The following is a 27,912-nucleotide window of genomic DNA, read 5'->3' as shown; positions in this document are numbered from 1 at the left end:
TACATGTTTTACTTCAATGTCTAAATCACTGGGTGAGGTGTGACCAACCAGATTATATTGGCTGCAACCAGAACTGGTTGCATAGTTCCTTGCAATTATGAGGTTTCTGTGACTAACAGGAAAACTGCTAAATGGAATCAAAGGGTTGAGTCTTGGACTGTGGCTTGGACAGCTTTCTTAATGAGAAAGTCTAATTTCTACTAAGTTTTTGTGCCTTACCTGAAGGGAGAGTCTGCTCTGAGGTCTTTGTGGTTACATCTCATCCTGACGCTTTGGTCTAACACTTTGTCTCTCACCCTGGCTGCCTACTTCTGTCTCAAAGTTTTGTGTCTGTCTAGGACAAAGATATTGTGGGGTTTTGAGGGGAATCAAAGAGCTGATCCCGTTTGGGTGAGTATTTAGTGTTTGTAAATCAAAGTTTAGCTTTAGTGATGTTCATGTTGCTGTTTGGTCTCTTGATTTGTGGTGGTGTGTTGGGAGGAGCAAGCATTGAAAGGAAAGGAGAAGCAAATTCTTTTTTCAGAATTATTGTGTTTTTACTGGTTTAAAGTGATTATGAAACAGTCAGATGAGACTTCCTTTGTGACAATTTCTCTTGGTGCTATTGGTGAGCATTTTATGATGATAAATACTTCCCTAAACAAAGATTCCTCCCCCACCACCCTAACTTATTTCCTGAAGTGAAGGGGTTTTTGTGCCTAATACTCATTTAAATTTTTAAATGTTTTTTTGGTGTTGAACAACAGTGTCAAAACCACCTCTCTTTTACTGGGTTTGCTGTTTCCTTGGTGTTTTGGGTTGTGACACTGTATGCTGACCAAAAAAAAAAAATTAATTTGGATGTTCAGTATTGCTTTACCCTTGTAACTGTATTTCTGTGTCTCTGCATAGAAGGGAATTAGATTGCAGTCCTATGTTCCCAGTTGAAGTTTGTAAGAAGCTTGGTATTTGAATGTAGTATGTTTGTAATTTTTGGTGTGTTTTTTCCTTCTGTTAATTATTTTCCACTTTAGATGTTTTAGATTTTTTTTTTTTAATTTTTGCTTCTGGAAGTAACATTCAGTAGCATCTTATTCAGCAATTCTAATATTCCAGAACTCACTGCTAAGTTGTCTTTCTACTGACTCCCAGACCAGTCTAGGATATGTTTATTACATAGTCTTCGTTAGAGATACGTTTGTTTTATGCTACTAATTTAAACACTGCTTTAAAATGTAAAATGCATTTGGCAGTTCCATTTTATTTATGTAAAAACAGTTGTATTAAAAATTTCGTAAATTTGGAACACATACTTTTGATTTCTAGTAATGAGATTTCCTTTAAATATTTGGTTCTTATTTCAAAATAACAATTTGAGTTCTAGAAGGTTTTTTTGTAATAAATAATGCAGATTGAGAATTTTAAATAGAATTTTGTCATGCCTATATGATTCTTTGAAAGTTTAGATAGTGAATAATAAGTAGGAAGTCAATACTACAGTGTTTGAACCAGTGGCTTAATTGGGTGCCTGTTTGGGGTTTTTTTATGTGTAATTTGTATTTACTCTGGATTTGATTCAGTTGAATTGAGCGTGTATAACTACAGAAGGAATGTCTTTACCCTTACACATACTTAGAAATGTGTTATTATAAAGGCAGTTTCTCATTAGGCATGCAATTCATTAACTTTTCAAACATGTAGAAAGTTGCTCTTCTCATCAAAGTGAATGGTTGGGTGTGGAAATCTGACAAATAATCCAAGTAATTGAGATTGTCTATTTGAGGAAGTATGTACAGAGTTCAGTGTGCATTGTCTTCTGCAAATGTTTAAATTTCTGTGAAATTTACTTTTAATCCATTTGAAAATTAGACAAAGTATGTAATAAGATACTTGAATTAAGAGTAACTCCATAGGTTAAGCTGTGCAGACAGGAATGGAGAATGAGTGAGTGTTGGGTATCCAAGGTCTTGTGCATTCCCTGCCTGGAGCCCAGTAACCCTTCTTGGCAGAAGGTGGCTAAAACAGAGAATCAGTAAGGTTGGATGAGATAGTAGTAGAAGATAAATCTGGTAACTGGGGATTCTTTTGGTTGTGGTTCTCAGGTAAATAGTTTTTTTAAAAGATTTCATCATTTTTCAGCCAATAAAACCCCCAAACTTTAAATAGTACTGAGTTCAGTTCACCATGATGAAAAACTGGTGAAATAGTCATGAAAATAAGCATCAATTATTTGTGTATTGTCTGGAGTTTTTTTAAAACATGAATTACCTTTGTTTTTTAAAGCTGATCCTGAATCAAATAACAAGCTTCTCAGAGGTATCTAATTACTTAATTTGCATATTTCTCCATCAGTTGGAAGGAACAGAGAATCTACATATGATTTATGGTCAAACTTAACAAGTCTGTTATGGTATTGCTCAGCTCATCTGGCCATTCACATACTGAACGTGTAGCATTGCTTTCCCTCCTGTGGGGGAGGAATGACACAGAACAAAATAGAATAAAGCTTGTGCTTAAACAGCACTAGAAATGTCAAAGGTTTTCATCTCCTTCCTTCTCCTCCCTCTCCTTTAAAAGCAAAGAGAACCCAAAGCTTACACTTGAGTCTGGGTTGTGCAAATGCTTAGAGCCGAGTTTGTTTGCAGTAATGTTGTGAGAATCCTGAAGGAGTCATTGGGCTGTGAAGCAGAGGGTGTGACTACTTAAGCTATGATTTTGGAATCAAAGCATCAAATTACAATGTTATTTTAATATATTTTTGCTTTCAACTGGTTAGAGTTTTGTTTATTCAGAAATGTACAAATCTCTCACTTTGTGCTCCTTTGTCCAGGGCAGGCATTGTGTGTCACTTACTGGCCTCAGGGGAATACTCTGGTGGCAGTTGTGCTTGGCTGGCCAGGGAAAGACAGCAGGTTATTTTAAACTTTAAATTTTTCAACTGTCTAACCTCCTGTTGTATAAAAGACTGCTTTGGGTTTGTGGTGAGATATGACCTTGACTTTTTTCTTATTCTTTCCCTCTGTTTCCTGTGCATGATGCCCCTCTAAGACTCAAGGGAGTTGAATGAGAAGACTGGTTTGAAAAGGTTGAAATTCTTAGTTATTAATTGAAGATCTGGGCATGCACCACCTTGTTGCTTTCTACAAACCATATGGACTCTCCCACTTCTTAACAGTAAAGAAACTTTACTGTTAAGAGATTGGTTAAAGCACTGAATACCACATCTCTTCCTTTGCTGTAGTATCAAAGCAAAGGAAACCACTGTGACATATCAGGTGAAAGAAAGGCTTTTGCGTTCTTGTGTAGTGCATCTGAGACAAATTGTTGGGTGGGTGTCAGTTCCAATCTTCTGTTCTGATGGAGGTGAAGAGCCCTGAGCACAGCACAAATGCCAAAGCAAGCTCAGTGTGGTGTAGAGAATATTTCAACAGTTCTTTTGCTATTGCCTTACTGAATTACCCACAAAACTCCATGAATCCTAGAAGAGAGAGGTCTATTATAACAAAGAAGGAAGGACATGGATTTTGGAAACTGCACCTACCTTGAGCTGCTGGACAGCATATTTTTGTTTTTGAGAAGTGAAATAATCCAAACCTCTTTAAGAGTAGAATGAGTTAGTAACTATTTTAGGTTGAAGCTGCCTTTGAGCCCTAGTGTTTTTTTTCTCTTAAAGCAGGATTATGAGGATAGCTTCCTAAAAGGGAAATGAAATCAGTGCAGTTTATCCTACCAACCTTAATGGAGTACAGTAAGGCAGATCAGTGTGGAAATGATTTGCCTTTAGAGAGATGCTGGTTGCTTAAGGTGTTTAACTTGCATGTGTAACTTACATTTGGAAAGATATTTGTCATGTAGAATAAGAATAAGGTATTGTAAAAATACCTTGAAATGATACCCCTGAAACTGTGAATAGGGATTTTTGGGTGAAATATATTGAAAAGTCAAATACTACTTAATCCTGAAAGTTCCAGAAAGTGTGCCTCATTAATTTTGTCTCATATTCAGATTTATACAATTTTTTTTCAGTATCTCTACTTGATGAAAGCAACATTTACTTTTAACTTCACCATCATGCCAGCCATGCAGTGTCAGCTGTGGAAAGATTGCCTAGTAGTAAAGGACCTCTTTCCCTCTCCTTTGTATACTCCTTTATATACCACAGGGCTGATTCTATAAAGCCCCAGGGTTGTTCAACATGTTTTTGCTATAGCTTGCAGTCACAGGCTCTGTGAAAGAGCATCCAGCTCCATCATCACAAAATTGGTCTTTTTATGCTCAGCTGTATGTAAAAAGTTACACATGCTCCAGCCAGGAATTGCATTCATCTCATCAGTTGGATTTGAAATTTTCTGGCCTGGTGTCAGACCAACAAAAATAAGCAAATGTACTGTCAACCTGCCTTTGCAGGCAGTATCATTGAGTTGAATAATTAAGGTGTCCAGACTGCAAGCACAGCTTTGGTTAACCTACCCAAGTCGTCACTTAAAGTCTTGGAGAGCTAATGTGTGGGTTTTAGGAGTCTGTGCTTTTATGTAACTGTAGCTGACCCAAGCGTGATTATAATTCATTAATCTTCCAAATTAATTTTAGAAAAATAAGAAAATTAGAATAAATGTTAAGAAAAAATCAGTTTAAAATTGTGCCCAGAGTACAGAGAAGAGCATGAAAGTTATTTGACATATGAAGACTGCTGCTTTATTAGAAAAGAATATTCTAGCTATATGTATTATCTTTTCAGATGTGTGGACTTCAGATAGTACATTGAGTTGGGAACAGAAGAATTTACTGAGTAGCTATTATATTTTTAATTTGGGAGAAGCAATAAATACAAGAAATACAAATAATAAAAATATATTGACAAACATGTATATATATATACACACACACACATATATAACAATAATGAAAAGGGGTCACTGCCCATGGCTGGGGTTTGGATTTAGGTAATCTTTAAAATCCCTTCCAACCCACTCTGTGGCTCTAAACTGAAATTAATTTATTTCATGAAAAGGTTTAGTGTATGTGGCTGCAGTTTTCCGGCTGTTATCTGTAGTTTCTCAGGTGTTAAACCCACCTGGTTTGGAGCTCTTTGTAGGCAGAGGATACTCTAAAGATTTCATCAAGATACTGGATACTCTTCAAGGCCTTTGAAGCTGTACAAGAATTTTGGCAGGAATGCATCAGTTTAGGATGAACAATTGCCTTCATATTCTAGTCTTTCCATTATTTCTTTTGGCTTGTCCCATTTCTGGCCCAAGATGATAGAACAGGTGAATCTGAAATAATATCGAGACTTCCTTGTAGAGTTCTACTATTCAAGCAATTCCATAGACAGGACAGCTACAGCTTTATCTGACTGTTGGTCGTTTAAACATTACCTTCACATACCAGTGCTTCTTCCTGCAACAGATGTAACATGTGGAAAGCTTATGGAGAGAAGGGAAACTCACAGCTTTCCTTTCCCCAGACTTTTTTTTTGTGTATCCCATTAGTATTTTTTAATAGAGAATGAAGTCAGTGTAGACAATGTTTCAAAATATCTGCATTGTTTAGTATCTAAGGCACATCTCCCCAGAAAGTCCATCTGGGGCTAAAATGAGATGAAATAATGTTAATAGAAGATGGTTGTGGTCTCATGTTGCAGAAACAACTGTCTAATTTAAACATTTTAAGTCATTCTTCCCTCTCTGCCCCCAAAAGCAAAAGAAAAATAAAAGATCTAGGGCATATATAACATCTGTATATATGCATATGTAGTTCATACATACATGTCTGTATGTATTCATGTTGTTGACAGATAATTTTGTATTTTAAGGTGCCTCCTGCTTTGCCCAAGGATATTGGGCACAGCAGTTCCCTGACTGTGGCACATGGTCAAGCACCTATACATGTACAGGTGTGATCATGGATAACCTCAATGTGTCAGTGTTACATTACAATAAACATAAATAACATTAATATAACGTGGTGTGTAATCTCTCTATGTGACTGTCTTGCAACACTCCTGTGAGCAGGTATTCAAGCAAAGACTTGTCAGAAGATACCACAGAATCAGCAAGGTCCATGTTAGATTTCCTTATGTTAACAAATTCTTCTGGAGTGATAGAAAAGACAAGCATGCTGTATAACTTGTTCATCATATTTTATAGCAATTATTCATGTCAAAGAAATTTACACAGACCACCAAAGTTTTGAATTAAACTTTAAAAATGGAAGTTGATGTTTTCTGCTGTAGTGAGTGTGGTTCATAGTTTTCTGTACTGTTGTTCTGTATTGACTCCGTTTCTTGGGTTTTTTTCTCTATCAGCTTTCTCCCTTTCTGTTTCTTACTTTTTATTTCTGTTTATGTGTGCTTATCTTCCCTCCTCAGTTTCATGTGTGAAGAGTCATGTCCCTCATCAGTTTGTGCTTGCTGGGGATCCTGAAAGGTGGTTCTGTCATCCCCTTGCTCAATCAACTTCTTTCCAGTCTAGGGTTTTTCTTCTAGTTTCAGAAGGCCAAAGTGAGGAGAGGCTGGTGGTCATCAGAGGCTGGTGTTGAACGTTTTGCTTCCCGGTATAATTTTCTCCTTCTCAGCTGGCCATTTTGGGTGTAGAAATGTAGGACATAAAGCATGCGGGGCAGTCTGCAACTGATGTTGCTTTCTGCAGAGCTGTCACTTACATGGGCTGCTGATACTTACACAGATCACTTAACTTGAAACTAGTGCTAATTACAGCCTCTTCTGTATCTGCAGGAGAAGGAATACTTCTACTTTGTGGTGTAAATGTACTTTGTAATCATTTTCTCGATGCAGAAAAACGTTGATGTTTATGACAAGGTGCGTTACAGAAATTGTCCGCGTCCTTGTTGGGGATTAGGTTTCTTTTCTTTTGTTCTTCCTTACCTATAGGATTTTTCCCATAAGTTACTAAGAAACACTGGGTACTTAGGGGTACTTAAGATAACAAAGTGGCCAAGCCCAGGGGGAAGGAAGGAAGGCGTCTGTTTGCATTTCTCTCATGTTGGGAGGTTGGGGAATAGAGGCGGGTAAAGGATAGGGGCTGGGGTAGTACTGAACACATATTATTAGCACCCACCTCACTAAAAGAGGGACCTGTCACTATCTGGTTGGGTGCCTGGGATCTTGGGCTGGCCTCTCCCTGCCCTGCTGGGAGCCGGGTGCTGCTGTCCCAACCCCACTGCTGCTTCAGCTCTGCTCTGAGCTTTCGCTGCACTGTACCCCTGCATGCCCTGCCTGCTGAGACGTCCTCTGGTTCCAGCCACAGCTCCAAAGTTTGGTACATCTCGTCCACCAGCCCAGGAATCCTTGCTCATTCCTGCTGTCCCAGCGTGGAGCTCCTCGGAGCCCTGCAGGGGCACTGGGATCAGCTGCCCCAGGGGTTTGTAAACCAAGGCCTCTCCTCCATCCCTTCCCATCTGGGCACTGGGATCAATTGCCCCAGGGGTTTTTAGAACCAAAACCTATCCTCCATCCCTTCCCATCTGGGCACTGGGATCAATTGCCCCAGGTTTATGAACCAAGGCCTCTCCTTCATCCCTTCCCATCTGGGCACTGGGATCAATTGCCCCAGGGGTTTATGAACCAAGGCCTCTCCTTCATCCCTTCCCATCTGGGCACTGGGATCAGCAGCCCCAGGGAGTGCTTAGAACCAAAACCTCTCCTCCATCCCATCCCATCTGGGCACTGGGATCAATTGCCCCAGGTTTATGAACCAAGGCCTCTCCTTCATCCCATCCCATCTGGGCACTGGGATCAGCAGCCCCAGGGGTTTTTAGAACCAAGGCCTCTCCTCCATCCCTTCCCGTCTGGGCCCAGCCGCCATCACCGCGTGCTGCCCGCACCACAGCGCCCCCTGCAGGCGCGGGGGAATCACCGCACAGGCCCTGCCCGCCGTGAGCCCGCAGCGCCCCTGCTGGCCGTGACGGGAACTGCACCCAGGGGAAGGTGGTCACTGGGGCCCTTCTGTTCTGGTCAGTGTCAATGCCACAGTTGTTGTTGTTTTGTTTGCTCTATTATACATGCTAATAAAGAACTGTTATTCCTATCCTGATATCTTTATGTGAGAGCCCCTGAATTTCAAAATTACAATAAGTCAGAGGGAGGGGGTTTACATTCTCCATTCCAAGGGAGGCTCCTGCCTTCCCTAGCAGACACTTCAAACCAAGACACTCCTTGGTTTTTCTATATATGCAGTTATCAACAAAATAGAAAACTTCGATTCAATGTATTGAATATAGAGTATTTTCAAGATTTGTCATAGGAAACCTCATCAGAGACTTAATTATTTTCTGAGCCACCCAAGTAAAACACTGGATAATAATTCAAATAATGTAGCCCTGCATGGGTGAAGCGCGGTGGTGTACCTTTTATAGAAGCATCTGCAGGCTCAGGCAGTCAGCATGATTGTGTTGGTTTTACTCTACAAATGGAGCATCTTTCAGATTTATTGATAACAATTTGTCTGTTTGGAGCAGTCATTTTTAATAGGGAGAAGCCCAAGTTAAAGTGAAAAGGTAAAGAAAAGTAAGGGACACATTTAGGCTAATTTTGTGACTAACCATTGAAATGTGTAACAGCCAATTTATGACTGTTGGTAATACCTACACTCAAAAATTTCATAAATTCAGTGTGAGTAATCCAAATGTGGTGGGTTGATTGTTTATTTGTTTTTTTAAAATTATGACTTCTGTCTTGAGACTTTTTGTAATTTCTGGCTTTAGTGAATTCTTACCGATCTGAACTCCTGCAAAAGTACTCACAGTGTTTCATTTTGTACAAGTGTCTTGTGGAAAGACTCGTGTTCTAACTGCTGTAAATATATCTTGAGAACAAAGCCTGTTCCAAATGTTTTACAGGCGAATTCAGTACATAGAAATGAATTTGTCACGTAGGAGTAGGAGTTAATGCTGAGAATCACCTTGTGTAGGAGCTATCAAACATCTCAGACTGGAACAATACTAAATTCCTGTTGAGCTGGTCAAGATTCAGACTGGTGCTCTGCAGATAACTCACTGTCTGTATCAATATTTGGAGATGTTGCTTCTTTGAGAGGTGTTAATCTCAAACTTCTGAGAAGGAAGCTCACTTTGTCAACAAGATTGTGTATGAAACAATAGTCCAGTACTTGTGCACCTTTTTTTCTCAGTTTCTCTCTTGTATAAATCTCAGCTTCTAGTAATGGCTAAATTTGGAAATATGAATAGCAGACCATACTTAAAAATGAAGAAAAAGCTGAAATTTATGATCAGTGGATTTGCAGTAGACCTTCTCCAGTGCTTTATAGTATATACTCCGTTTCACATTTTCCTATATCCTTTCTGGCTCATTCCCAGAATAGGATATCACTACTAAAAACTTTTTGCATCATCATAAAACTGCTTTTATCAGGGCCAACACAGAAGTTGATGAATTAGGAAATCTGATAGTGTACTGTTCCCTGCAGGATTTTTCCAAACCACAGCCTCATTTCACGAATGTTCAGTCAGGAAATCATAGAGCATATGTCCTCATAAGAAAGGCAGTTCGTTGTTCTCATAGCTTTGGCTGCCATCATGATGTTTATGGTAACCTCAGGATTATCTGTGAGCTGTACAAACTCACTTGTGTTTGCAGCTTGTAGTTATGCCTCTAGTTATGTTCTGCAGAGCCCTCCTGGAAGGTGGTATTTGTGGCATAGTAGCATCATTCCTGACCTATCACCCTGCCTTGGAAACTTTCTCTTTTGTGACTTTGCTCTGATGTGAGAGCTGCTTCTCCTTGCTCACTGGAGTGAGAGAACTGTAAGTTCCTTCTAAGTATTTACTACCATGTGATGTGGCCTCTCAGTGTATGAGAGACTTAGAGCAAAGATTAGGGGAGACTTCTTACCAAGAAGTCATGACAGGGTGAGGGGCAATGATTTTAAATGGAAAGCCAGTAGGTTTACATTAGACATAAGGAGGAATAAGGAATTTCTGGTGAGAGTGGTGAGACACTGGAACAGTCTGCTCGGACAAGTGATGCCCCATCGTTAGCAGTGCTCTGGACCAAGCTGGGCAGGGCAACCTGCCCTTCAGCAGGGCTTTGGAACTGGGGTGACCTTTGAAGGTCTTGTCCCAACCAGACTGTGCTGTGACTCAGTAGAGGAATTACTGGCCAAGAACCTCTTAGCTACTTGCTAAAAGGGGTATCATTGTTTCAGTTAAGTGGTCTTCTCATCATTTAGTTTTTACTATTTCCCAGTTTAATGTAGATATTAAAAGTAAATTCTGCTTTGTGGAGATTTGACTTGTATATGGGATAGGGATGAGTTTCACCCCTTGCTTCCAAAGCAATGGAATAAATGATGTCTCTGTATAAATGTTTAGTTTGAAAAGACAGGTTTTGGATCTTCTCCTTGCAAGGACATTGAGGTGCTGGAGCATGTTCAGAGAAGGGCAGTGGAGATGGTGAAGGGCCTGGAACAGAATTCTCCTGAGGAGCAGCTGTGGGAGGGGGTTTAGCCTGCATAGGAGACCTCAGGGGTGATCTTAATAATTGCTTTACCTGCCTGTGAGGAGTTTGTAGCCAACTGGTGGTCTGTCTCTTCTCCCGGATAAGTAGAGGTGGAGCAAGGGGAACTGGGCCTCAGGTTGTGCCAGGGGAGGTTGAGGTTGGATATCAAGAAAAATTTCTTTGCTGAAAGAGTGGTTAAACATGGGAACAGGCTGCCTGGAGAAGGGTGGAGTCGCCATCCCTGTAAGTGTTCAGGAAATGAGTAGATGTGGCACTTGGTGATGGGGTTTAGTGGGCATGAGTATTCAGTCAGAGGTTACACTTGATCTTGCAAGTCTTTCCCAACCTTGATGATTCTGTAATGTAGATGGAAGAGAGAAAACAGTAAATGAGTAACACTAAGCACTAGTTCATGTCAATGTTGTTGGCTCATACAGTGTGATTAAAGGGAGAAAAGCAAAGCAAATACTAAAGCACACAAAACACATGCCTAAGAGGGAATAGTGATAATGATTTTTTGAATTTTTGTAACAACCTGTTTAACTAACATGCTTGCGCACAGATTACAGATTAAACCTTTTTGATGAGTGATGTTTCTAGGCAGTGTCACTGTTCTACCAAAAATGGATTTCCTCTGTCCAGGTTTCTGTTATCCCCAGTTATATATTGCTTTTGTGTGATAAAGACACACCACACTGTATCGCAATATTGCTCATTTATACAGTCTGTGGAAAGAGTTTCAAACATGGATAAAACTGGTCACTGCTTAAGTTTTAGCTACTTGGGGGGAGAAAAAACCAAACAAGCGAAGGAATGATTTTGTTTCTCTACACTCCTTTTCCATCCATCTGAGAGGATAGTATTCTAATCATGCTGTCTTTAATGATTTACGTTCCATTTCAGTACTCTGAGCTGTTCCAGGCCATCACATGACACATCTGGGTAACTGTTGCACGGATAAATGGGCAGGGATATGGAATTGTCAGGAGAGCTTGTATAACTTTACTATAAGAGATCAATTGGTCAACAGTGATAGCTTATCAGCTTTATTTTTAGTTTCATTCTGCTGTTTATCTCCTGTTTGTGCTTCATTTTGCCTTCCTACCATGCAGGGGGTTTATGAATGTGTTGATCTTTTACACAAGTGAATGACTGTTGATCAGAAGACAGCTTCCCAAACCGTGAAGCTGTGGTTTTACTGACATAGCCAGTTGTTCAGAGCAGTGGCAGCAGCATGATGAGCTGAGCTTTAAACTCTAAACTTTTACTTTACTTTGTTGAACTTTATAAGTCTGTATGAACAGACAGAATGTCTGTAAGTTCTGTTGTGTCCTTCCTACTGTGCAGTCCCAAAGCTGTGGGGTATATCACCCTGTAAATAAAGAAAACTACTCTTAACAAATAGACATTCTGATTTCTGTGGTGGGAAAGTTGTGCCTAGCTATGTATAATCCTAAAAATTATTTTAACTGGACAGTTGCAGGAGAGAATAATCCTTGGTTTTCTTATATATCATGTTTATACAGTGAGTGTGTGACTGAATATGGTTGTGAGGAAAAATTGCTCTTGGCACTGTTAAAACACTTTAGTTTCTCATATTTCTGAGATTTTAAGGTCTTCCAACTAGCAAGTCTTTGTGAAGGTGTCATATTACCATAAAATCATTTGCCTGCCTTTGCTGCAAGAGCAATCCTGTGTTTTAGCTGGATTGATGTGAGTCTTCTGGTATTTGCAGGATGAGTTAATTGTTTTTGCTTATTTGAATGGTTACATAAATGCAAACTTAGTGTACAAATCTGTTGACTTTCTTTTCAATATTGGAATTAATGTTTGTGATGATTTTTAACAATTACAGCCAATGTAATTTTCTGCTGCAGGCAGGCGCCTTTGAATTTAAGGTAGCAGTGGTTCTAGAGGCTGCTCAAGGATTAGAGGTGGGATTACATGATTGCATCTGCAGCCAGGTCATATGCTGAGCATGTTTAGAAGGCTATAATGGATGCCTATTGTATAATAGGTGTGTATGGGATGGGGTGTTGAAAACCATGTTTTTGCATAGTTAATCCTTTGTGAGAAGCAACTCTGTTTGAATTTTATCTTCAAATGTCATGGTTCTATATAAACTGATTTACAAAAATGTTGCTCTTCAACAGCTTTTGTGCTGTGTGTTTGTTACTGTGGGAAGTACCACAGTAATTATACACCTTAACATCTACTTGAGTACTGAAATACAGAAGTGGAATTGGGATGCGATGATGCAGTAATGGCTGAAATTATATTTATTTGTTAAAACTACACTAGTAACTAAAACCTCAAAGACACTAATATTCAGTATAATAAAGTGCTTTCTAAATATGTTGTCTGAGCTAATTAGTCTCTTGTCTTCTCATGTGTTGCTGTTGGCAAGCAATATATGGACAGTATCCTGACCTTTGGAAACTTTTAACCACTGAGTCAGCAGAGATGGAGGAGGTGTCATCATTCTGGTGATAAAGAGCTGCTGCCTGTAATCAGTTCCTGCCATAGTTTTCAGGAAGAGTTTTTGTAGAGGATAGTGTTAGTGTTGTTTGGAAGGTGAGCAAGATGGGGAGTTCAAAGTGCAGTTTCAGTTCTGACCTGGTATCTGTTCAAGAAGTGTTTGGACAACCCTTTCAGGCATGGTGTGATTCTTGGGCTGTCCTGTGGAGGGCAAGGAGCTGGACTTTGATATTCTTTGTGGGTCGCTTCTGACTCCAGTTTATTTATGATTCTGTAAGCTGATTTTTTATTATTGTATTCTGCCTCTTGATTTTTTTCCTCTTACACTTCAATGCCCAGCTATTGTTATAATACTCTTAACAATTAAATTGTTAAGGCCTAAGAAATTGTCTTCCAGGTAGCCTATTTTCTGGAAATTCACTCAGAAATTGCTTGTTTGTTCCATACAGAGTAATTGTATAAGTGCACATCAGTACACAATGTATACATTTTCAGAGAGTGTTTATTGACATAATTTAGTTTCAATTGGATCTTATTCCTGGTGATTTAGGTGTCCTCATTCTGATTGATTTAGTGCTTCAAAAATGATGGTAGCAGAATAGATTTCCTTCTCTACGTATTTGAACAGATCTTGGGGAGGACCAAGACTGTAGTAGTTCTGCCTTTTTATTTATTCATTCAGAAAGAGGCATCAGTTGATTGATAAAACTGTTAGTTATTTTCTTAACTTGTCATATATACAAATGGCTTAAGGAAAAGTTTAAATGTAAAGATACTGTTTTCATTTACTTATCATTTGGATATGCAAAAGGTGTGAAAAAGCAAATTACTGTGTTTCTTTAGGACTTGAGCCATGGATTACATAATCCTGGGGATTCACTGAGTGGCTCCCGAGGTTGGCTCTGTGTGTTAACACAGCAGGACCGATTCTGTGACAATATGGTGGCTTTAGCATTAGAACTGCCATGTATTTAGCACTGCTAATTTATTCCATCTTCATGAGGTACTTTGCATCTAGACTTTGGGTACCCTCAACTCCTTCCTGACAGCTACAGATGAAACACCCTGTTTTCATTTTGAATTTGGGTTGGTGTTTGATGCACTGAACTTTCAGTAATTATAAGGCTGGTCGTGTAAGGCACCTCAGTGTGTCCCTTAGCCTATGAATGCTGTGGAAGAAAGTCTTTGAAGGATTGCTTTCCTAGCCTGTTGTGGCTCAGCAGGAGTTCTTGTCTAAGCATCTCAGCTGTGCAGCCTTTGCTGTAAGCCCTTGGCTCTCTGAATAACTTGCTTCTCTGCCTGCCGTGTGCTGTGGAGCAACAAGGGAAGTGGGTATTGTATTCCAGCCAGTTCATGCCTGCTTAGAGTGGAAAATGTGCAGTCAGGTCAAGTACAATGAGCTGAACAAAATGCTGGACAATAGGTAGGACAAAAGGCTGAGCTTGTACATAATGACATTAATAAATTTTGTGGTATTGGCTGGGGAGGGAAAAAACCCAACAAATTTCCACAGTGGCTTAGCTATGTAATCCAAGGGCTTCAGAATGATTGTGTGTTTGTTCGTGTTTCCCAACAGTTATTTTGGGTTTCTTGTGGAATTTTTAAGGCTATCTTGTAACTGTAAATGCTAGAAGCTTCAACTCCTCCAAATAAAAATGGAACTTTGTTACCCATTGTGCTTAGAAGTCTGATAAAATTCATAGTTGGCCAGTAACTGCCAGTTACTTTGTGTTACCTCTACTCACCACACATATTTAGGAAATGTTAGAAAACAAAAAATTAATATGTATTATTTTTAAATTGTAGTATTGATGATGGCTCTTCAGTCCACGTTACATTTACACAGTCACCTGTGTTATATTTAAGTTTTTATTTGAAGAGAAAGGTGATAAAAAGGCTCTTTCCAGTGCAAATGAAATTCTTATAATTATGAACTAATGTTTCAGATGCCATAATTTGTTATTCCACAGAGGTTTTAACTGCAATTTATTCTGGTGGGGTAGTCCTTCATTACTGCATTTTGCTTTCTGGGATAAGGAGAATTGTCTAGAAGCACATAAAACTTGGTTGCTGTCAGGTTTTCTTTGAGTATTCTTGTGATGCTCTACCTTTCAGAGTATGGTGTTTGTTCATAATTTAAAAAAAAAAATAGTTTTATAAAAAATCCCCTGTTGTGAGTGGAGATAGGAATTTTCTGGTGGATGCTGGTGGAAGCTCCATTCCCTTTAAAAAAGAAAACATTACTGCAGTGGACAGAAATTAATTGTGATGTGCAGTATAAATTTTCTGCTGTATTTCTTAAGTCAGAGCAAGATAATTCACATAGCTCACTGTTCTTTAGACTTGTCTCATTTATCTTGGATAAGTGTGTGATGTGGCAGGTGTCATACTGGGCACTGGACTACCTGACATGGGGCAGAGAGGGATCCTTTCTGTGAGCACAAGTGGTGTTCAGCAACAGAGAGCTGTCCACAGGCAGAGCCACAGATCGTGGACTGGACTTGACTCCTGCTTTTTTTACCCCTAAAACTTTAACTAAAGCTGTTTTTTTTATCCTAGACCTTTCCTTTTCTTTGAAGATACATTTTCTGTTTTCTTGCCTATGAAAATGAAGAAGCTTTCAGAGGAAGCTGTTGGAATTTTAGTGCCTAGAGGTGTGTGTGCATTTGCTGGTCTGTTGTGCTGCCAGAGGCTGCTGCTGGAAGTTGAACTAGCAGATGAAAAACTGACTGGAATACCTGTGCCATATGCCACCCACAGCTGCACTGAGGTCAAGATAAGAATGATTTAAACTTGAGACTTTGGGTAGCTAATACATTATTAAACACCAGCTCTGCTGGTATCTGATTTTTGTTTCCTTTTTGAACACAGCAGTGCATTCTCTGCAGTTAAGAATTCCACTGAGCAGTATTGTTGGAAAGGCTTTTGTAGTTTAGCAGTGATAGATGTGTAACAGGGGCTGTGTCATGCACTACCTCATGCAAAGGTTTTGTGACTCTTTACTTAGACATTAGCTTCCTCTTGGTTACTGCTGTGCTCATGAGCCACAAATGCAAAAAGGGTTTGTTGACTCACACTGCATTTGCCTTCCAGTAGTCCTTGGGTATTGAAGTTCAGATAGGATCTTTTTGTTGTTGAATACAAAATTTTGAAATGGAAAGAGTTTTAGGGGATTTGGTTTGGTTTGGTTTTTGTTACTCATTATGTTAGTATGAATGTAACAGGTATTTTACAAAAATGTTATGTAGATGCTTATCTAATCCTGGAAGGGGCTCTTTAAATTCCGTTTAATTCTTGTTCAGTTTCACAAAAATTGCTTCTGACTTTTTGGATTTGTAGTGATGTAAAGACAAAAGAGTTTGAACCCTAATAATATGGGAGTATTTTTCTGATAATTATGCTACTTAATTTTCTAGCCTATTATTTCTAGCATGTTGTGAATAAGACATTGTACTTGGTGATAGCTTCAGACTTTTCTGCAGACTGTTCAGAATTTCACTGGGTGTAAATATATAACAGTTCTATTTTATGCAGGTCACACTAATTAAAGTTACACATGGTGGCACAGTGGGACTGAGTAAAGACCTGAACTAGCCCATTCCAGTGCAATGCCATATTATAGACATGCCTGTGGTGTGTTAAGTGTTGTAATGTTACTATTTGAAACATGATTATTCCCACCCTTATGTTTAAGCTGTTGTCTCTCTTGGTAGTTGAAATGCATTACAGTACTTTTTCTACACAAGCAGTTTGGGAAGGATGAAAAGTTGCAATGGCTTAAAAGATTGTGTTTTCTTTCTTACAGAAAATGCCAGAAGCCTCAGAAGACCACAATCATTGGAAGGCCTGTTGACTTCCGTTTTCTGGTAATCTGGAACATCATCCATCTGGCATGGCGCAGGGCAGCCAACAGCTTGACGTGCAGGTACTCCATGATCTCCGGCAGCGTTTCCCTGAGATACCTGAAGGGGTGGTATCTCAGTGCATGCTTCAGGTATGGTGAGGAGTCTGTGTATTTTATTTTGGCATGAAGTATGAGTTTAGTATGAAAACATTTTCTAGTAGTACATGTGGAGCATAGATTTTCATTCTCCTGGTTTTATTTTAAAAGGTTGGAAGACTCCACTACTTAAATTTCTTTCTGTCTCGTCTTTTAGGTACAAAAATTTCGTCATTCTTCACTTAGATTTGTGGAGGGTATTTTGCACTGATGTTTTTTCGTTTGTGTCCTGTGACTGTATGCATAAAGTGGCTAATGGGATGTTAATTGATGATGGCTACATAAATAACATACATATGTTGGAGGAGGTTTTAGTAGGCAGTCACTCATCCTTCCAAGATGACAGTTTTTCCTCTTCATGGTATCTTTTTCCATGGCTCTCCAGAGTTTAGCTGTGCTTCTCTCTTTCTAGGTCAGTTAGTGGTTCTTCTCCCTGCACTCCCTTTCCATTTTATCCTTCCACCTTCATCTAAAATCAGAAATTGGAAGTGATAATAAGTTATCACATGTAATAAGTAGTGGTCATCTGGGAATATCTTCAGTTAATGGGAAGACTCAAGAATGGAATAGAAACATGCAAGATGTGGTTTGGCCTTGTGTTGCCATGGCTGTGGTTGGAAAACTGTACTTGCATCCTGCCTGTCCCTGGCACATGAGTAGGTTTACTTAGAATAGGGGTTGTAATTTTTGCATTTTGTCTTCTAAACTGTACAAATAAAAATTAATTGCTTTCAGACAAAGGGGAAGTCCTTCAATTTAAAGCTTTACTTATCCTGACAGTTGTTACGTTTCACGATTATAAGCTGCACCATTTTGACTAAAATTTTGGTCCGAACCCGAAATGCGACTTATAATCGGGTGCAGCTTATATATGGACAAAGAACAAAAAGTTGCTGTTTTAGTTTGGAGGACAGGTGTCTGCTGAGAAAGGCAGGAACTTCTCTTTGAAATGGAGAATGTAAACCCCCTCCCTCCAAATTATTAGAATTTTGAAATTAAGGGGCTCTCAGGAAAAAATATGGGAATTAGGAATAACAGTTCTTTACTAGGGAAATTAAAATAGAAATTCAGTACTACAAGGAAACACACTCCAAACCCTGACAAAGTCAGAGTACAATCTGACACCCCGTCAGGCAGGGTGTTGGTAGCAGTCCCATTCAATGGTGGCTGCATCCTCCTGCAGTGACAGATGTGATTCAGTTGGAGCAGTGCTCCTGTACAAGGTGCAGTTTCCCTCTGGAGGTCCAGTGGTGATGTGGAGAAATCCGGTTTTCCTCTGGAGTCAGTGGAGAAAGGGCTCCCTTAGTGTCCCAAAACCTCTGTTTTTATTTTGGTAAGAAATGTTGGGCTCTTCCCCCTGGCTGGAGCAACTTCCAATGGGATGCAGTAATTTTATCAGTCCCACAGTGGGACTCAATGGCCATTAGCAGAAAATGACTGGCTGGAGGAAGGATGGGTTGTGAAAAGATAAAGAACACTGCCCTGCCTGGTTTCAATGGATGGCCCATTAGCAGAATATCTGCTGTTGAGATAAGGATCACTGCCCCCACCCTCAACAGATGGTGCTAGAATAGATACCTTTTATCACACTCTGCATTGTAACATGCAGCTTATAATCAGATGCAGCTTATGTATGGACAAAGAATGAAAAGTTGCTGGCACCCGGAAGTGCGGCTTATACTCAGTGCGGCTTATAATCGTGAAATTACTGTACATGATTCTTTTGATGTACTGTGTTTGTCATAGACATTTTTAAACTGATAAAATTAAGGAACCCCTAATGCTGCAGAAGCATATGGTGTTCTGTATCTATAATACGGCATTCTGGATAACTAGTTAACTTTGCTCAGCAAATTAACTTGTTATGTTTTTAAGTATAGATTTGTATATAAAATACAAATACAAACCCACTTTATATTTAAAGATGTGTGAGCTGGTTTTCAATAACAATTTGCAATAAATGCTCTAGATTTAAATCATTTTGGAGTTTCACACCTGTCAGAAATTGAGGGTCCTTTGAAATAACAAATATATTCCATACCCTGATAAAATCAGATCAGAACCTGCCCTAAATACATTCTCTTTGTCTGCACCCTGACCAACTGACCTAAGGAAGCTGAAGGTTCTGTTCATGAAGTTCTGTTTAGATGGCGAGTGGGTCATAGTAGTGGTTCACTTTTTTGAGACTACCGTCTTGGCATTGTGGTGCTGGTTGTTATTACAAGGTCTGGTTCCCACATATTCTGGTCTTAAGTTTTTGATTGTATGTCTGGATATTCCCACTGACTGCTAATGTCTAAAAGAAGAGCTCAGCCGTGAAGGGAGGTTGTCAGGGAGAAGTGTCTGTAGAGTGAGAGCTGTTCCTATTTAAGTGCTGGACTCTTCTGCCATGTTTGGTAGTAACTCTTCATATGAGAAGATACAGAATATGCGAGTTCATCTGATAGTGAAATCGTATGGAATTTTGGGAAAATCATCTTTACTCTGGTATTAAGACTGACTAGGTGTCAGTCCATGAGAAAAGAAATGTAATATGACTTTTCAGCCTGTGGCTGTTGAAAACTGTATTGCAAGGCAATATGTGTAGTTTGTAATATATGCATACAAATTTACATATTCATTGTGTTTAAAATAAAAGTGCATCCATTATTAATGTATATTCCTTAGAATGCTAATTTTAGCACGCTGAGGAAGGCAGGGGTGTATGTGCATGTGTAAATATGTACACACTTGCCATGGAAAGCGTGCTCTCTGTCACAGAAGGTACCAGTCTTGAGCCATATTTAACAAATTTGAGGTGCTAAGGGCCAGGTTCAGTTGAACTTAAAGTGAAATTTGTTTTCTTTAGCTACTATTTAAATTAGAATCTGAACCACAGGTGATGGAGGTTGTTATATGATAAAGTGGGGAGAAAAAGAAGTCCACCATCTGGAACACTTTCGAGGGATTTTACTCGTTTGGAAAAGTTATCATTTGTGTTGTTCTTTTAACAGACTACATTAAGCTAAAATGAGTGGAGAGGGAAGGAAGGGAAAAGGAATTCCCCATTATGTTTCTCATTTGATTCATAATTTGTCTGTATAGCTTCAACTGCCAGCACCACAGAAGAAATGAAACATTGAAAAGGGTTATTTGGGTTCTCACTGATGAATAAACCATTTTTAGCCTTCAACTAGGAATTCTTAAAGGCGGTTTCATTTTGATTGGAATTGTAATATTTTTTATGGAATCTCCTGTTCTTCTTCAAGCAATACTTTGACTTGATTGTTAAGGTATATAAAAAGCTGGGGTTTTTAACTTCTGGGTGAAGAGATATAGTCAGGTAAACAGTAAACTGAAAGTGAAAACAGTGTACACTCAGATAAACATTGAAATGTTATCTATGTTTTTGTTTTGCTTTTCCAGAGTTTGCAATTGTGATCTAGTTTAATTTGATTTGTGTTGCTACTAGAAACAGTTAATTATACAGACTTGTTCCTTGAAGAACATGCAGAGAGTTGTAACCATTGCTTTCCTAAAACTGGACTTGTTTTGGTTTTTTTTAATATGTCATAGTGTAGCTAGTGTTATAGAGCATTTTGCCATATGCGATGTGAGCTATGTATTACTTGCATACCATGTAACAAGTATCATCTTTATTTCACAATACCTTTGTATAGAACATTAGCCCTGGTTGTGTCCAGGCCAGGCCTGGTTGTGGCCTCAGCTGAATGTTGAATGGAGCGATGGCTCTTTCCTGTGCTCCGTGGCAGTAATAGGTGTCTGTTCTTGCTCCTAGAACAACAACAACCTCGATGCCTGCTGTCGAGCCCTGGCACAGGAGAGCAGCAAGTATTTGTATATGGAGTACCATAGCCCTGATGACAGCAGAATGAATAGAAATAGCCTTTTGCACATTAATCTGGGTATTCATCCTCATACCAGCTATCATGCGGGGGATGGAGCTCAACTTAATGGTGGTCGTACACTGGTACACAGCTCAAGCGATGGACACATTGACCCGCAGCGCACGGCAGGTAAACAGCTGATTTGCTTAGTTCAAGAACCACATTCTGCTCCTGCCGTGGTGGCAGCTTCTCCTAGTTACAATCCATTTTTCATGAATGACCAGAACAGAAATGCAGCTACCCCTCCTCCACAGCCACCTCCACAGCCATCTTCCATACAACCAGGAATGAACACGTCTGCTATGCAAGGCCCTCCCACGTATATGCACATACCTCGGTACAGTACAAATCCCATTACTGTTACAGTATCACAAAACCTCCCCTCTGGACAGAGTGTACCCAGAGCTCTACAAATTCTTCCACAGATTCCAAGCAATCTTTATGGGACTCCTGGCTCTATTTATATTAGACAAACATCTCAAAGTTCTTCAGGACGACAGACTCCTCAGAATACACAGTGGCATTCATCGCCACAGGGCCCAGTTGCACATTATACTCCTCGTCCTCTACCTGTATATCCACATCAACAGAACTATCAACCTTCTCAGTATTCTCCAAAACAACCCCAGATCCCTCAGTCGGCTTTTCGATCACCACCGGCATCCCAGTGTCCCTCTCCCTTCGGCTCTCCTCAACACCAAGTTCAACCTCCTCAGCTGAGTCACCAGAGTTCACATGTTTTCATGCCTCCTAGTCCTTCCACTGTCCCACCCCACCCATATCAGCAAGCATCCCAGACTTTTCAAAAGCAAGGTGGGCACTCTGTATCGTACCTTCCTCCTTTTGCTGGACCTAGTTTATCCAAAGGTTCCATGAATAAAATAGAAATTACAGTTGAGCCACCACAAAGACCTGGGACTGCAATGAACAGAAGCCCTTCACCAATAAGTAATCAACCATCTCAACGAAACCAGCACCCGCTGTACGCACCCACTACTCCTCCTTCAAGTTCTCCATCCAGAGGTATGTCGGGACAACCCAAACCTCCATTTAGTGTTAATCCAGTATATATTACCTACACTCAGCCAACTGGACCTGCAGGTGCACCAACACAGTCTCCTCGGGTAATGGTGTCTTCTCAGCCAAACCCAACCATTTTTAAAATCACAGTAGGTCGAGCACCGACTGAGAATCTTTTAAATTTAGTGGACCAAGAAGAGCGTTCTGCAGCACCAGAACCTATTCAGCCTATTTCTGTAATCCCAGGATCTGGAGGAGAAAAAGGAAGCCATAAGTATCAGAGAAGTTCTAGTTCTGGATCAGACGACTATGCTTACACTCAAGGTAAATGTTTCACCCTGCAAATTGTGGTGTTGTCAAATGCATTTTCAGCTTGATTGTGCTGCTTAGTGAGAATGTTTGAACCTGTACAGAGAAAAATAGAAACTGTGTCAAAAATCAGGCCGTTTATTTCTGATTTTTTCTTTAAATACTGCCAAATTTCAGTCTAATACATAAAGAATTTCTAAGGGTCTTAATGTTGCTTTGCTTTTGATGTTAGGGGCCTTTCTTAAAGCACTGCAGTTAACAATGATAAGTAGTTTGTTCATATAAGACTACACTGTGTCAGTTTTGTCAATTCTGCATCGAAGAACTGAGTCATAAATTTACATGTGGATTTTTATAATGTTTTGTATTTGTTCTGTATTCAAGTGCTTTAGAACATCTGAAGCACTGGCTTCTGCATTTGTTTTAGATTGAAGACTATTAAGTGAAAGAGAAGAGAGAGATAAGAATGCAGCTAAAAAAAACTTTGTCAATGCAAATAGTTTTTAAAGGTAATAAAATAATTATTTTGAAGAACTTAAACCGAAAGTTCACTTCTTCCACTTAGAGTTTTCAAAGAGGAAGAAGACATTGGAAGACACATTTTAGGATGTGTTCTGATGTATAGGGATAATACGTAGTTTTAATGCCGTATACAAATGAAGAATTTGGTAATTCTGTAAAGAAAAAAAATATGAAGTTAAACCCTAAGCTGAAAACTACTTTTCTTGGAGTCATCTGCTGTATGGATTTGAAATATTTAAAGTTGAACAAGTGAATCAATCTGCAAGCATTCAAACCAGTCATTTGGGTAATGACAGCATGATAACCTGCAACAGGTATTGTCATGATTTGTGTTTGGGAGGAGGATTCTATTTGTCTGTTGTTCCTTCTAGCTTTTTTTTTTACTTCAAATAGCTGAAGTGAGAGCTTATAGTGCTGCTCTGTAGTTCTTGATTTCTTATTTCATTTACTACCTTTTGAGCTTTCCCAACTCATCAGCAAAGCTGTTTAGTACCTCATAGACCCAAATGGAAATTGTGTAGACCCAATTCTTTAGTAAAAATGTATGCCAGTAGGTCTGCAACTGAGGTCTTGTGCTTTTTTTTGTAGTGTTACTGTTACAGCTTCAGTAAAGGTTGTCATTTATGTGAGAAAAATATAAGTAGCTTCACATAGCTGTGAAAAACATGTTCTGAAATGTAAAACATGGCTTTGCCTTTGTGCCTTCCACTAGATTTGTGTCTCTGAAAAGCAAACCAAATAAAACTAATTAGTATATGCTTTTGGGGGTGTTTGCATTTGTGGCAATACCTGCCAGAGCTTTTTTTTAATTGCTGCACTCTGAACTCTTAATAGAAATAAATTGTAGAAGAATCAACATTTTACTCTTTACTACAAAAGAGTCCTAGAAAAGAGTGTATTTAACAGCTTAACTTAGGCAACAAGTTTATTTAATTTTTGCTGGAATGTAAGCCACTGTAAAAAGTGTTACCAGAAATTCATTCTGGTGTCTGCTTCTTTGTAATATAAATAATACTTGATGAGTTATACTAAAGTATAATGTGAAGCTCTGAAATGTAGTCACACTGCATTAAGTTGAAGGAATCACACAGAGACAGGGTTTGGTAACAATAGTGGAAAACCATTCAGTTTGGTGTCTGTACTTTTTCTCTTAATTCTGCTTGCATGACTTATGCTGCTTGGAAAAGTAGGGAACGGTTCTGTTCAATAGTTTTGGTGCCTGTAGTGTAAAAATACCTGATGTTATTCTTGGCTAGGCTTTTTGGTGTTTGTTCTTTGGCCATGAATTGCTGAATCCGTACAAAACCCAAATTACAGTGTTACATTTTTGTGTGGAATGCTGATATCGGCTCCTAACAGGTTGAGGTGTTCTGCTTTTGCAATAAGTTGTCATGTTACTTATTTTTCTAATTCTTTTTAGCTCATATGTTAATATTCTTTGAAATTATGTACTTTTCCTTTGCCTTTGTTGGATGCAGTGAAGAAAAGGCAAGTCCTGGCTGGGGCTTCTCATGAAGTAACATTTTGCAGGTTCTACAGCATCCTTACTTTGAACAGCTTGCTGGAACACTGTTATGTGAGCAGCATATTTGTCTGAATACCCACATCAAATGTCTTATTTTTCTCTGTCCTAGCAGACTTCAGTCAGGTAAAACCAGCTTGATCAGAAAGGATTAAGCATCACACTGACTTGCCAGCTTTGCGTCATGGTGAAATACTGAGAAATGCTCTTCTTTAGGAAAGTGAATATTGCCTTCTAGCTAGTCAAAATTTTTTTCTTTGGTTCTGTGGGAGCCCATCATCAGCTTGTGACAGAGTCATAAATTTCAGTACCATGAAGAAAATGAGTGACTTAACAGCAGAGAGAGGGTGGAGAAATCAATCTGTTGCAAAATTAAAGAGTCTGAAGCACCTGAGCTGACTCAACTTTTTATTTTCTGGATTCTCTAGTTTATTTTGTTGAAGCTCTATAGTTTTTACTGGGAACTTACAGTATTGAGGATTACAATATTCCCTGGAAAGCTAAGACTACATAAGTTATACCACATTTGTAATAGCAGTGAAAAAAAACAATTTGGGAGTAACATTTCGCTAAAGTCTTAAGGCTGCTGTTGAACAGCAGGTATGAAGTGTGTGTTACCTTCTGATCTTACCTCTGGGTTTTTTTGTTTTTTTCTTGTTAGTAGAGTCCTAGTATAACTAGGTTGCTGTTTCATCCTTTCATCCTGAGAAGCTGTCTCCTTGTACAGGTGCCTTTGTATTTTTGAGACGAGAAAGACCAAATGCAAAAAAAGAAGCTTTGACCAAAATGGTAATAACAACTTCAAGTTACTGTATAAAATGTGTTTTTATTCTGGAAGAACTTTGTTCTAAATTGTAGTTCATTTGGCATGAAAGCATCTCCACACTGATATTTGGCTGCATGTCTATGATCACCTTTTTTTTTCCAGAAAGGTCACTCATGAATCTTACGCATAAGTTAAGAATTCAGTGTTCTGGGTTTTTATGTACTAGTAACAATTTCTTCTGTGTAAAACATTAGCCTTGCTGTTACATCAACGAGCAAGGATGGAGAGATTAGCAAAGGAACTGAAGCTTGAAAAAGAAGAGCTTGAACGCCTGAAGACTGAAGTCAATGGTATGGAGCATGATCTGATGCAGAGGCGACTTCGAAGAGTCAGCTGTACAACTGCAATTCCAACAGTAAGCAATTTGTTAGTATTTTAGTTCAACATACACATTTATCTTTTGTGTTTTGATGAAACTAAAGTAGTGTTCCAAAAATACTTTTGAGTATAAAATCTTCAGTCTTTGGAGACACTTTAGGTACTTGACTTGCCATAAGGTAATTCTTGTAGTTTATTAAATGGATATGTGTCCAGTTTTCTTAGTGTTCCAAACAAAACTTCAGAAAGTTGTATGCATGTGCTTTTGTGGACCACAGAACTAAATATACTTGGTTTTCCTAACAACCAATAGAAGTATGTCCAAGTCAATTCAATAAACTTCAGCCATATAGAGCTTGTGTTCATGCAGGAAGGTTTAACTTTTTTTTTAAAAAAGCTATTTTGTTGTTTGAGCTATTTGTTTTATTGTATTGCTTCTCATAGACAGTATTTCTCATTTGATATGTGCAAGATGTGCCAAATAACTTTTCAGTGGCAGTGTTGCCTGAAAGAGTTGGAACTCTCCTTATATCCTTGTTGATTCTTCTTATCTGTGTGACTTCCACCTGCAAGTGGCTCTAGCCCAAACATGTGTGTGGCTCTGATAAGGGAATTCATCTGGCTGAAGAATATCTTCCACTGTGTGCAGTTGTTAAGCAACTCAACTCAGACTTAGTGGCTCTATTGACAGACAGTGCACACATGTGAAGGCTGGAAGGCACAGAAGGGCCTTTGGCTGCTTAGCTACTGTGGCTGTTGTGTGTCTCACCTGCTTCAGGGCAGCATTTGGCAAAGATGTACCTGGGAGAAGTACAGAGGCACTGAGCGTGCCAGGATGAGGTTAGGAAAGCCAGAGACCAGCTGGAGGTGAATCTGGCACAGGATTTCAAAGACCAAAAGAAAGGCTTCTGTTACACCTAGGAGACAGCAGGAAAATTAGTGAAAATGTGGGCTCAGCAAATTGGGGGTGTGGTTTTGTAGGACATGGAAAAGGCTTGAGATACTGAATGAGCTTCTTGGTTCAGTTTTTACAGTCCTTCAGGAATCCCAGGTCCCAGAGACCCTGGGAAAAGTCTCTGGGAAAAGTGTGAAGCAAGGAAGGTACACCCTCAGTGGAGTAGAATCAGGTCAGGGAATGCTTAGGCACAGTAGATGTACATAAGGTCATAATCCTGGATGGGATGCTCCTATGAGTGCTGAGGGAGCTGGCAGGTGTCATTGCAAGGCCACTCCAGATAATCTTTGGTTGATTAATGGTGTTTGGGAAAGTTCCCAAAGACTACAGGAGAGCAAATATCACTGCTGTCTTCAAGAATGGGAGGACACAGGGAACTACTGGCTGGTCAGCCTCACATTGATCCTTGGAAAAGGGATTGAGCAGCTGGTGCTGCTGACCATTTCCAGGCATGTGAAGGACAAGAAAGTGGTCAGCAGTAATCACATAGATTCACCAAGGGGAAGCCAAGCTTGACCAATTTGGTAGACTTGTAGGATGCAAAGTCTGTCCTGGTAACCTAGACAGTGGTTATTGTCTGTCTAGATTTTGGCAAGACTTTCAGCATTATCTTCTGTAAGATCTCCATAGAGAAGCTGATGAAGTATAGGCTGGATGAGTACTTAGGTTCATTGAAAACTGAATGAACAGCCAGGCCAGGAGTGTGGCAATCAATGGCACAAAGTCTGATTGGAGGTTTGGCAGAGGAGGTGGACCAGATGATCTCCAGAGGTTCCTTGCGACCTCAAATACTCTGTGATTTTGTGACTGTGATGCTGGAATGCATCCTGGGATAAAATGTGTTGGTGATTGATGCTGCTAGCATTAAGAAAGCTTTGCATTCCAGTAACATAGGGTTTTCTTAATGATATGCAAATATATGCACTTAAATAACTGATTATGCTGTTAAGAATAATTACAATCTTTCGTCATTGAATGATTTAAATATACTGGGCTAGAAGGTTTGGCTTCTTGGAGCTCCTTGGGTTGATGCAAATGAATAAACTCGACCTCATTCAGTTATAATCAAGTAATAGTTAATGTGGGCTGCAGTTTGTATTCTGTCTTTGATTATCACGATGCAAACTCAGGTAGCAAGTCATCCATTTGTACAGAATATAGTAATGTGTGTGGTTTTATAAACTTGAGCTCAGCTATGTCATCTTACTAACAAATTTTAATATTAAGTAACTTATCTGTTTTCCTCCTTACATGCCAAGACAAGAATGTTTTCTGAGGGCAGATGCATTAGGGGTAGTAGGCCAGACAGCTGGGCTTCTTTCAGTGTTTTATCTATACTCAGTTTTTAATAAAGCTGTTAACAAAGATATAGCAATGTTATTTCTATTTCAAATAAGATGCTGACTTTCCCGCAATTATTATTTTGGGATGTTTCTTTCTAGCCTGAGGAAATGACCAGATTGAGAAGCCTCAACAGACAACTCCAGATAAATGTTGACTGTACACTGAAAGAAGTTGATCTCCTTCAATCTAGAGGTATTGAATTGGTACTTTTTAAAAAACATGTTTGGATATGGTCAGGAATGTTAACCTGCTGGAGGTTAGGAAGGCTCTGCAGA

General features: G+C 39.3%; 1 protein-coding gene across 1 annotated transcript in view; it reads left to right on the top strand.

Moving 5' to 3' along the window:
- TAB3 (TGF-beta activated kinase 1 (MAP3K7) binding protein 3) overlaps positions 1–27,912 on the top strand; it is a 45,240-nt gene that overhangs the window by 9,062 nt on the left and 8,266 nt on the right. The window contains exons 2-5 of the mRNA XM_033051862.1: positions 16,740–16,928; positions 20,713–22,165; positions 25,215–25,375; positions 27,736–27,829. Of these exons, the coding sequence (XP_032907753.1) occupies positions 16,827–16,928; positions 20,713–22,165; positions 25,215–25,375; positions 27,736–27,829 (1,810 nt within the window). The 5' untranslated portion in view covers positions 16,740–16,826. The remainder of the gene's footprint in view (positions 1–16,739; positions 16,929–20,712; positions 22,166–25,214; positions 25,376–27,735; positions 27,830–27,912) is intronic.

Source organism: Catharus ustulatus, chromosome 2, assembly GCF_009819885.2.
Source record: "Catharus ustulatus isolate bCatUst1 chromosome 2, bCatUst1.pri.v2, whole genome shotgun sequence".
Classification (NCBI taxonomy): Eukaryota; Metazoa; Chordata; class Aves; order Passeriformes; family Turdidae; genus Catharus; species Catharus ustulatus.
Note: the sequence above shows the minus strand (reverse complement) of the source record. Positions and strands in the feature narration are given on the sequence as shown.